General features: G+C 36.5%; 1 protein-coding gene across 1 annotated transcript; it reads right to left on the bottom strand.

The window, feature by feature from the left end:
- Nucleotides 1-2,420: 2,420 nt before the first annotated feature.
- LOC144443198 (N-acetyltaurine hydrolase-like) lies at nucleotides 2,421-10,161 on the bottom strand. Its single transcript, XM_078132593.1, has 7 exons — nucleotides 10,097-10,161; nucleotides 7,357-7,537; nucleotides 6,461-6,545; nucleotides 5,198-5,386; nucleotides 4,205-4,333; nucleotides 3,048-3,319; nucleotides 2,421-2,594 (listed from the first exon to the last, which is right to left on the bottom strand). The coding sequence occupies exons 1-7, from the start codon at nucleotides 10,159-10,161 to the stop codon at nucleotides 2,421-2,423; spliced, it is 1,095 nt and encodes a 364-aa protein (XP_077988719.1).
- Between the last annotated feature and the right edge of the window lie 2,500 nt (nucleotides 10,162-12,661).

Raw genomic sequence — 12,661 nt, 5'->3', positions numbered from 1 at the left:
GGTATCTGCTTCAGGCAAATAGCAACCTGTCAATTCGTACTACGCCCTAAATTTGTTTAATTGTGCACCCCCATCCCCCGGTACAGAATAATTCTACTAATATTGTCAATTCAAATGCACAGATCAGAGCAATTTGGATAAAATAATAATGAATTTAAATTAGTTATATTCAAAAAGTGTAAGGAATACAAATAAATAGTATTTGTTTTAACGATAAAAGTGTAAAATAAACCAGACCTACTCGGGCGTCAACTGTGGTAGTTGTACAAGTGGGTCGTATTATCTTCACTTATCAATGGATAATTTCGTCCAAGGTTACCCCTGGAGTGGGGAGAGAAGAATTTATATCAAAGCCCGGTCGGAAGATGAGTTTAATGCACATTCCCGGTAACAATATATATTGCGCCCCCAACGACCAACATTGTTATCTATGGCATAAAGAAATTGGCTACAATTGCAGCCACTTTCATCATCAAAATCCTCTAATTGTACAATACTGTACAAACGAAAATGCAAATAAACTCCACCCAAGTGTCAACAACAACATTTCCTGGACTTTCGCATTTCTGTTAAGAATATGTTGTTTGATCTTGACCTTCAGCTTCAACTGTAAATCATGTAATATTTTGGACATTGTCCACGATAAGTATTTTATGAAGAGGCAGAAGATGAAAACAGCAGAAGACAGCAGGTGCATTTTCATGATCTCATGCATTTCATGAAATCAGAGGTCTAGCGAGCCACCTTCTTGTTTTAATAACTACCCATGCTATAGTTACCTATTCAGAAGTCAAACCTTACAGACACAACATCGACAACAGACATATATGTGTGTAGGAACTCTTCTGTGCACAATTGTTGCACAACAAAATATAATAAATCTGAAGTGGATGACAAGTTACAATTTAGAATGGCTTGTAATTTTTGAGAGGTTCGAATAGCACATAATTCTCCTCCCAGCCGCAGCCTGAAATGCATCACACCACACAACTATAAATGTAATGAAATAAAAGAAACATACATATCATTGACCTTTCCATATTTGTTTTTCAGATGTCATGGTACATGCATTGCAATATATTTGTATTTATATGTTTATGTGTATTCATTCAACATTGGATTCTTCACAGACCCTCCTGGAGGGTCTATGGTGTCTTAAAAGGGGCACAAACTGAATTGATACATATTTTGGCACAGTTTTTGCTGTTGTTATAAAGGGTTACTACTCTCAGTACTGTACTTACTGAAGCATACTTAACCAATCACTTGCAAGTAATTGAACTCAAACTGGACATTAAGATATAACCCGTAAATGTAAGTTATCATACATATCAAAAATGTTCAGGAAATCCCTACAAAGCAGTGAACTGTTCTAACAATGCCAGAAGACAAACACAGTGTTAAAAAAGACATGCGTCGACATTTGCATACCGGAGCGTGGTGTATATATATTATAGTGTATATTATGTATATATTATAGTGTATATAATGGTGGGCTACATTATCTGAAATAAATTATGATTGTGTAACTATTAGTTTATATACTAACAAAGTTGCACAAAAATTATTCAAAGATAATAGATATATTTGACAAATGTATTCTACAGATGGATGACTAGCATATTAAATGACTAATTTACATAATCAATTACGTTTACTAATTATGTCATATATCAGCAGTGGCTGCTAATAGAATATCACTGGGATAATTGGTGTGATTTGTTTATCAAATGCCTAATTTGCATAATTTATGAATTAGATTACGTGACCAATGGTTGCTAAAAATATCACCCAACTTGGTTGATATGATCATCTTTTGACAAAGTCTATAGATATGATGGCTGTTACATTACTGATTCATTTGCATATTTAGTGATTTTTTACCAATTAGTTGATATGCACATGAACAGGAAAGAAACAACATATCTAAAGTAATGTAGCTACTATCATCACAGACAGTGCATGACCTTCCCTTTCATTTACCGTAAAAAATGTTACTAATTTACAAAAATAAAAAAAATTGTGTGTTTCCAATAACCCGACCGACCCTAGTTTAAGCTCCCGACTCTTCCGGTATTTGCCTAATCTGTGGTCACTTTTTTTTACAAATCATATTCCAGAGAAAAACTATCTTTTTAGACTATATTAAGAGTACAATCTGCATAACATGTTCATATTAGTTAATTTACAACTGTCTTCATTTACTTCTTTTACACCTCATCAAACTCTCATGGAAGTATGGTGACCGATGAGTATCTTCTCTCTGGGTCGAAGCAATCAACACAAAAACTGCAAATAAAATAAACCTCCGACCTACCTAACCTATTCACTGGAGTCATGTTATCAGAAACAAACATTTTTTTCTATTTTGCCCAAGTAATTGAATGATACATATTTATATTCAGTGCAACTACATTATCTCACTGTACTGTTAGGATTCTCTTTGGGTTCTGTACCATCATTACATCAATGTCTTCATCTTTAAAACCTCTCTTCAGCATGTAAGGTACGATGTTCTTCAGAATGTGTCCATATCCTTCTCCCCCATACCTTGCAAGTCTCATCTTGAATGCTATGTCATGTGATAATACCACCTAGTGTTGGAAGAAAATGCAATTTCATGATAATACCACCTAGATTAGCACAGAAAATGTAATCTCATTTAATAAAATAACCTCATAAAGGAAGCCCCCCCCCTCCCATTACTTTGTTTGATGGATGAATCCGATTTGCAAAGCAATAACCTAGCCAACAATTTTCAGACAAAAATCCTCCAAATTTGCATAATGTTTTTCTTATCATTTACCTTCGAACAATCTCCAAACGAGACATCTAATATACCATTTCCACCTAAAACACATCTTTCTATATCTGGGCATGTGAACGCAGTCAGGCCAGTGGTTTTGGACATTAGGCTGTTCAACACACACACAGAAAGACAGGCAGACACTTTATCATGCCTACAGGATTCAGTATAGTGTCTACAATTCTTTACTACTACCCACCCCGAGTGAACCTTCATGTTATACTTTTCTTGGCAAACTTACCTGTTTAAGGAAACCATAATCCCGCAGTTCTCTGATCATGTGGCACCTGACGAAATCACTGGGATAATCTACATTATAGGACTGGGCATGAGTCATAGAACACCCCCAACCATACTGGTCAAACAACAAAGCACATCCAGTCTTGGCCAGTTCCACCATGTTACGAACTGACAGTATACCTCTATCGACATGACTCATTACAACACGTGATAAGTCGACACCTTCAGATTTCAATATGTTCAACACACGGAATGGAGATTCAACAGAATAGCCTGAGTGTAAAGAAAACACGACTGGGTTACTTTTAATTCTGTGGAAAAGTGTTCATGTTCAAGAAAAGTCAATCATATGTTTTGATACACAATATTCCATGAAACAACTGGTGAAAGTGTATCGGTGTAGCAGATGACCCACTTGTATAGATATACCATTTTAATTAATTTGTCCAAAGTATATGTTGTTCAACAACCTATGGTGCTCATTAAAGGTACTGTCAACATAAGTGTATGCATACTAGTATACCTTTGTATAGTAAGTTAGTTTGACAAAGATATTGAAATGTTAAAATAATATTTGCAATACACCAATGCTATTTGTATTTTCACATTAAATACTAAATTCTAAAGGTAATTTCTATTAAGCTTGAGTCCAACATTTAAGATAAATTAATCCTTTTCATTTACATGGAAATAGCATATAGAGCTTTCAAAATGTAAGGTATGTTGTGTCATTCTGCCCCCAATGGTCTGCTCCTTCTGACTGAGGTTTGCCAATCCTTGAGGGCACCCTAACATGGCCTACCTTACAGACTAATAATATGCTACAAATTTGTCTATCACATATACAAAAGGGGCAATTGCTGTCTTCGAAGTTGTCACAGAGAGTGAATATCAACAAGTACATCATTATTATGCATGGTGAAGAGTCATCTGTGCATATGTAATAGCTATAAAATACTTGAATCAATCCTAGCTTTCAACCTGAGTCCTCAGGTCTTCTTCACATGCATATTTAAAGCTAGGATTAATACAAAGTTTTAATTTATTTGTAAGTAAATCAATATACGCTTTCTTTTCAAACAGCACAGAACCATTTTTTGATATGCAAATCAAGTTAATTAATATTCAATAACAGAGATAATGACAAAGGTTTAATACCTGGATGTATGGAAATAGCAAGGCCAGTCTCTTTCTGTGCAATGACTGCAGCCTTCAGGACTTTTACTTCATTTTCTGAGAGTTCTGTTGAACATCCTAATTCACCAATAAGGCCAGCACAAATACCACCTGTTGAAAAAAAAGGGATAATAATTTTCATAATCTGTCATAACACACTAGACCAAGTGGTTTGGATATTAAGAGGGATAAATCTACTGTCAGTCCCATAATTATTTTTAACCATGCAGGGTTCATGACCAGAAGTATAGTCTGAAATTTGTAGCAAGTCTGTCTAGAACATGTTTATTGCTGATAACTTATTTAGATAAGTACATGTACATAGTGTATATTCTTTCATATCCATGTAACTATCTTTATTTTTATATGGTACATGACATATGGGTATTGTGTATTTGATAAAGTTTAGTGCAGTTAGTTGTGCTATGATGCCATTGTTGCCACTAGAAAAGCATCAATAAGAACACTGCAGGATCTACTATAAGTAGTGTAATGTGGATTTATTTCAAGGAATCCAATCAAACTCAAGTTTCATAGCCGATATCAGTTTCATGTCTAAATTCTTTGAGATCCTAATTACTCCTTTTAAGATCTAAAACTCTTTAAAAATCAATTTCTTGTGAAAGTCAGAGTTCTACAAATCTCTCCACACTTTATTATATGAAAGTTTCTTCCCCTGGACCCTTTCAAATATTAAATGAAATTTGGAGAGACACCATCTTCTTTACAGGGAAATTGGCAATCTGTTATTTTCCCCGGTAGTTGGCAGCCATATTGGGTTCTAAAAACGGTTTCATTTTGATGTGATTTCCCCTCAATACCTCTAGTTCAAAAACTTGCAAGGTGACTCTTATTGTTTTTCTTTTGTACCAGAAAATTGACTTGAGATTTCATGAACAAACTAAGAACCAAGTTTAAGATTGTTATTTTAGAGGTGAATTCACATGAACTAAAGGTTTCTTTTTTGATATTTACCTTCAACACCATCATAGATTTCCGAGATAAATTTATCAGCCATCATTTCCACTGTTCTCTGACTCATATCCGGTGGATGTACTCTTCCTAAATAAAAACCTGTACCCATGATGACGTTAAGTCCTGTACTTTCACTGATTTTCTTCAAAGCAGTTGGATTCCGACTCATCCCATCTACTGAACATTCGACTGTGAATAAGAAAGCATCAAATTTAAAATTAGCATATCAGGAATATTGACTCCCTAACCAAGACACAACTTTGCTCCCTAGGTTAGTCATATTAATCATAGCTTATCCCGTTCAGTCAACAGGATGGGCCATGGCCGGCCAGTTCACTAGAAGAAACTGAGTTCAGAATGTTTTAACTTTCTGGGAAACCGTTTCGTGATTTCATAAAATAAGCCAGAAAATAATGTGAACTAAGGGTTGTCACTACTCGTCTAGCAACTCGTAGTGACAAAGGCCCCTTAGGGCACTCATATTTTTGTTGGCTGAACGAAGAAAAATATTTGGGAATAACATCTAATAGTATCAGCAAATTGGATTTTAAAGTGACTTAGTCCATATTTCCACTTCAAGTTTGAGTGGAGTTTATATGGTCTAGGGGATAGAGACATGCCATATATATAGCCTTGTAAGGGTTAAGAACTAGATACAGAAACTAGTAAACAAACATAAGTCAACAACTAAAAAAAAGAAGAATGACATTAAGATGCTGCACTAGCTGCAACTGGAATGTCCTCTAAAACTGTTTTGTTTAGGTATAACTTACTCATAATATCATACATCCTGCTCAGTAAGCGGATCACCTGTGGGTAAACGTATTGTGTAGCTGTACACATACATTGGTACAATGATGATTACTATCAAATTCATTCTTAGATCTGCACCGAAAAATCAGCAGCGCCCCAATGCAATCGCTACCTGTCGCTGTATATACTTCTGGACACAATCAACCCTTAATTTACATATATATTGTCCAGTGGTATTTTAACAATTTTCAGTGAATATAATGTTGGTTGTCTGACTGAAAACAATAATACCACAGCTTTAATTTTCTAAGATATGAAAACTTTTACCATTTTTTTTGTTTATATCAAAACTTGCTTTCCCTCGTGTTTCTTTCAATAAACTACTTTTCTATTCTGATATAGTTGTAATTTTCAAACAATCTAATTATTCCTCGATATCAATGTTGTATGAGCAAAGCATCTACACTGTTGAATATTTGAATTTTGATATGGAAAAGAAAACTTTCTCACCAATCGTACCCCCACCACGTTCTTTAAACTTTGCAGCTTCTTCACACATTGTGTGTACATCGTTTAGGATCATATTATCTCGATTCTGTTGCAATATAATATACACAGATTAATGACAACAATGCCTTATCCAGTTATCAACATGATCACAGAGTTAAGTGCAGTCTGGTTGAATTTGTTCATCATGAATATTTGATGGAAACTGCCGGGGGAAACTGCATGGCAGTCTATTAAAAGTCCACTTGAGGATTAAAATTTAGGTGAGAAAACAGTTGTCTAGCAGAGCTATAGAAAAAGTTCATCCAAATCAAAAGAATGATTCTATGTAATCCTTGTAACTGAGATTCGACTTAAACCACTTAAAGAATGCAATGATCCAGAATTAATGCATATCATACAAAAAGCTTGACAGTTTCTGAACATGACACCATTGAAAACAATTTGAACTGGTTATATAAGAGTTCCATTGATTTATGCTGTCAAACACTGGTAAAGAACAATTACCAATGTACACAATTATCATGGATTCTGGCTCTCAATCCAAACATTTCCTTCCAAACAGCGCCCCCAGTGGCCAAACAGTACAATCTTTTATTTGTTTTCGACAACTGGAAATTTGGCATATTGCAGGATATGTAAATAACACAAGGTTTTTTTTTCAATGTACTGTATGAAATATGCCTTTAGTTGGGATATCCATTGTATATCAAGATACAAATAATGTGTATAATATAATGACGCCTGTTTTTTTGTTTCATTTTTTTTTGTTTCATTTTTTGTTTCATTTTTTTTTTTGGGGGGGGGGGTCCTAAGTCAATTATACCAGTCAATTACTTCTGTTTCCCCTCACTCCTTTTTTTATAACTCAAAATTTTCACCTGGATGAATTCCTTTACCTGATTGTAATAGCTCCTAACATGGCCTACATTCTCCAGTGAGAGTGGTTGTTGCCATAGCGTTTGCTGTTCTTCCAGACTGAGTCCACCAATAGTAGCCCTTGATGAATCCTGTGATGGTAGTCCAAAGTTCTGTGCATAGTCCACTATTAGATGTTCATGCATCAAAGTAGACCCCAGACTGTAAAGATAATCCAAGGCAAGGAGTTTCAGTTGTACAGTTTGGCAAATACTATTAAATGAGGTGGGATTGGGTCGGGGGACGTGGGTTTTGGGGTGGTGGTAAAAGTTTTCAACACTTTACTATATAGACAAACTAGAGGCAATAATATGAGAGATCCCCATGACAAGCAATAGAGTATGCGAAAGTGCAGCAGAAAACACTGCAAGTTTGAATGCATATACTCGATCGACTACCCACACTAGAACTCACTTGGCATGGGGTTCTGTTATTATGACGTTATGTTTATCCAAAACAGTAATCTTAAAAACTAACACTATTCAATCATTTACTTTTGAGTACAATGAACTATCTCACTCTCATTTGCATGTATGCAATAACATTTTCAGTATTGAACCTCAGTGCAAATACCACTAGTATGTGAATGCATCTGTGCAAATACTTTCTGGTAGTAATACAGAGTACTATTAAAACTGGTAGTACTGAATGGAATTAATGAATTATGTCATGCTGTTAAAATAGGCAACTAATAAATGTCTTGCGTTTTCTTATGATTATTAGCATAGCATAGATATCTGGGATTGTACACTTCTACTGTAAGTGAAGTACACTTGGAGACTAATTTTGAAATGAATACTAGTAATCTATCAACATCTACTTAAACATTTTCATTGGAGGCAAGATCAAATCAGGTGTATTTTAATATGTCACTGTCATTTACAGATACTAGCAGTAAGTCCCAGCGATTTGTCATATACTCTAAAGGGTGAAATTGTGTTGAAAGCTGAGCTGTAATCGATGAATAAAAGTCTGGAATAGTTAGGTATTTTCTGGTCAAGGAAGCTCGTTACATTAAATAAATGCTAATGGCATCCTCAACTGATCTGTTCTTTCTATAAGCAAATTGGTATGGATCAAGAGACGGTGGGAGTTTAGATCTAATGTACTGACTTACTAGAGTCTCTAAACATTTCATAACTATCGATGTTAACGTTACGCAACTGGACGGTAGTCGTTCAAACATGTAACCGATGAACGCTTTGGCACAGGAATGATGATTGCTTTCTTAAATATATTTGGCACATAACAGATCTTCAAGGACCAATTGAATATGGCGCAAATAATTTCACACAGTTCAGCCCTGCATGATCACAAAAGACGGGGACTAATTCCATCAGGGCCTGGCGCCTTCTTCACTTTGTATGGTCTATGGGTCATTGTAGATCAATACGATGGTGTCAAGGGCAGACCACTTGATTTCTGTGGGGAGGGGGTGGGGGTGGGTTGCAACATACAAAATGGACACAATCAAAAAGAATTTACCGGCCATTTATACAATACCACAAGTTCAGGACCAAATATGCCCACTCTCTATCTCTGGTGGTGGTGTTACTGTTTCTCTTTTTTTTTGGGCGAGGGCAATAATTTTTTTTTTAATTTCTCCAGCCCCCTTCGAGATACCCCTTACATCCATAATGAATATGGCTCCCCCGGATTGATGCATTGTAGATTGAGCTGAAATCCATCGAGATCTACGACTTCATGCGTCGGCCCACCGTTGCATACATGTGATGTACTATAGCTAGTAGTCCTGCATGTTCAAGAGCTATATATACATGAATTGGTATGAATGACGTCTGTAGGTGGATAGCCGTATTACCCGTATAGGTTCTGCAAGAAGCACATATGGATACATGCCATGCCACGTGCACGATGTCAACCATCGACTCACACACATACCGGTGTATACCGTATAGATAGGGAAGATTTTGGGGGAGTAATATAGCCCCATGGTAGTTCGAATGTGTCACAATCGCATTCCAAAATACATCAACAATTAATAAACAAATAAACAAATAGATAAATAAATAAAATCTAGCTCGGATCCGGATCTCGATCTGTTAATAAAATATATTACAAATGTACTTGCATCTCGTGGAAACTCTGATCTCTTTCACTGGTTGAGACAGTTACAGTTGACAACACCGAGTCAGAGAAACTGTAGAGGTGACATGATCCAAGTAGATAAAATTATCAACGATATTGACCAATGCAAGCTACGTTTTTCAGGCTGCAGAATTTTACTCAACAAGAAGACACTCAAATAAACTCCAGAAACCATATGCGCGATGCGACCTCAGGAAACACTTCTTTACACAGTAGTAAGAGTAATTATTAAACAAGCTACCAGACAATGTAGTGTCATAAACATCTATAAATAATTAAATGCTGTTAAAGTTAAGAACGCCATTGACTTATAGTATTATGTTACTGAATAGAGGGACGGTTAAGAATTACTAGTCCCGTGAACTGAACTGAACTGAAAGAACTGAACTGGACTGCGCAACCGGTCCCCGCGGACCGGACCATGATCATCTGTAATTGTCTGCGGCCATGCGGTGTACTGTACGGCGTTAGTTGTATTGTCTGTTTGTTGATTTGTCGTAAAAAGTATTGGGGGGAAAAACAGTGTTCCTGGTTCCTGTGAGTATAGTTACTGGCGGTTTATGGACATTACATTGTAATTCACACTTCGCTCGATATGAATATTCCACGTACCTTTCTGGCTCAATCAACCCTCGAACAGTTTGGATTTTACCACGCAGACGATCTTTATTACCCATTGCCGTGTCGATGTTTACTATACTGTTATCACGCCTGCGTGACCTTGGCGCTCAAACAACAAAGGTATGCATGTAAATAAGGGGTGTTACCTAATATTATAGGCCGAGTCTGCTGACAAGCGCTTGTCACTAGAACAATATGCTGCTGACAAGCGTGACCTTTGACACCCATTATGATGTGTTTTGGCGTCAAGTGTAAAACGTTCTTATTACCCTTGAAATTGATTGCACTTTATCAAACACCATCAGTTCTTAAAACTGTTAATTTACGTGTGATAGCTCCTGTTTTTTCCAACAACCGCGAAGTCCGCCGCGTACACACATGTACACTTCACCGCCTATATGCTCCATGCACATGTGATGTAGTACTACGTGCAACGTGTAAACAGTAAAGGTAATAAAAACAACTAAAGTTTGTTGCATCAATAACATTCATTATTGTGAAGGACAGTAAAAGGCGTATAGTTTTTGTGGTGTTGCATGGTCTTTTTACTTGTTTTATCCCATGTGCAAGTGATGGCCTCAAAGTAATGACATTTGACCTGAACAGCTGACGACAGCTCGAGCTCACCGGCCGCGCAAGTTAAACGCCGAATCGTGAAATTTCATCTCAAGTACTATTAAAGCTGGAGTGGGAAACTTGAAACTACTACAGGAAAACGACACGGTGACGGTATTACTCCATTCCGGGACTTAATTGTGTCAAAGGTACGGGTCAGTACTAGCGCACATGTTGACGTCGACCAGGCTGTAGTACACACGTACGCTCGGCGCTTGTCACGAGAACAATATGCTGCTGACAAGCGCTTGTCACCAGACACTCCGAATATTATAAGGACATAAATCATGCAAAGGTGGTTTTGACCTAAAACGTAAGATGTGGATTTGAGCTTGTGCGACGACATTAAAGTGTTTTTTCTTCGTAATCATGAACATTGATATTATATTTAGTAAACATACTATATCCCGAAGGGTTATTAAAGGTACAGAATTATGCCACACACACACACACACACACACACACACACACACACACACACACACACACACACACACACACACACACACACACACACACACACACACCAAAAAACTACTCACAAAAAAGCCACATAATTTGGACTAATATAAAAGAAACTCAGCTTAACTGAATGCCGCCCGTAAGGGGAAAACTAATTTTTGTTCTAAGCACACATTGTTAGAACAATGCACATTTATGAGCTGTACGTAGGTATCATACATGTACCTTAATTGGGACCTTAACTATATGACACTATATGACATTTGAAGCTTGCATTATTAACATATTGCCCAATAATCGAAAAACTACTAATTATGCAAATTAACCAATAATATTATAAGCTACATCAACTAGCATTAAAGGACACATAATGACATGCACTTGTTGACCATCATTGCATTTACTAAATTATTTGAAATCCTAATGATGACCATTTAATCAAGCAAATTACACATCACAATTAAAAAACTAAAAAAAACTACATCAAACACGTGTGATTTGCTATGGTTGATGAATGTACAAGGTTAATAAAAATGGAGATATAGCCCAAGCACCGTAAATCATAATTATATACCAACACAACTGACCAACAGGCTTTAGGATATGTGTGCTGTGTCCAAGTTGATGTATACGTATGTATATGCCAAATTGTATTGAAGTTGAATGCAATATTGAATACAACTTTATAATGACTGAAAAATCATCTTCCAGGGGGGGTTCATCATTTTTCACTAATTTTGATAGAGGCACAAGAAGCTTTAGCAGGCCCACCCCCGGCCATAATAACTGAACGCTACCTTAACACATGTACCAAATTATTTTCGGAATTTGAAGTATTACTAAAAACCATAATTTATTCAACTGACTACATTATCTTCATTTGATGTTTACCCAATCTAATCACTTCTTGTGATTAGCATATGGAAGGTGTGTACCAAGTTTCATTAAAGTCGAAGCAGCAGGTTTTTTTTTAGATATCGTGTTCACGGACAGACAGACAGACAGACAGGCAGGCAGACAGACAGACAGACAGACAGACAGACAGACAGACAGACAGACAGACAGACAGGCAGACAGACAGGCAGGCAGGCAGGCAGGCAGACAGACAGGCAGGCAGGCAGACAGACAGACAGAGACTCACACATGCACACAGACAGACACATACACAGACAGACAGACAGACAGACAGACAGACAGACAGACAGACAGACAGACAGACAGACAGAAAAAATCACAACTTACGAGAGGTAAACATATGATATTGTATTTAAACTTTGAGATGGAGTTGGTGTGTTGAATAGCTCTGTTCGATATATCGGCCTAGAACTATATAACTATTTTTTTTATTAAAATGATTTCTTTGAACTTGTCTTCTTCTGGGAGTGTATTAAAATTGCATGTTACACTCACATTTCTTAAATAGTTCTCTTCTGTGTTTATCATATAGAGGACATTGTAATAGGAAGTATGTTTCGTCCG

This window comes from Glandiceps talaboti, chromosome 1 (genome assembly GCF_964340395.1).
Source record: "Glandiceps talaboti chromosome 1, keGlaTala1.1, whole genome shotgun sequence".
Classification (NCBI taxonomy): Eukaryota; Metazoa; Hemichordata; class Enteropneusta; family Spengelidae; genus Glandiceps; species Glandiceps talaboti.
This window is presented reverse-complemented; position numbering and strand designations above follow the sequence as displayed.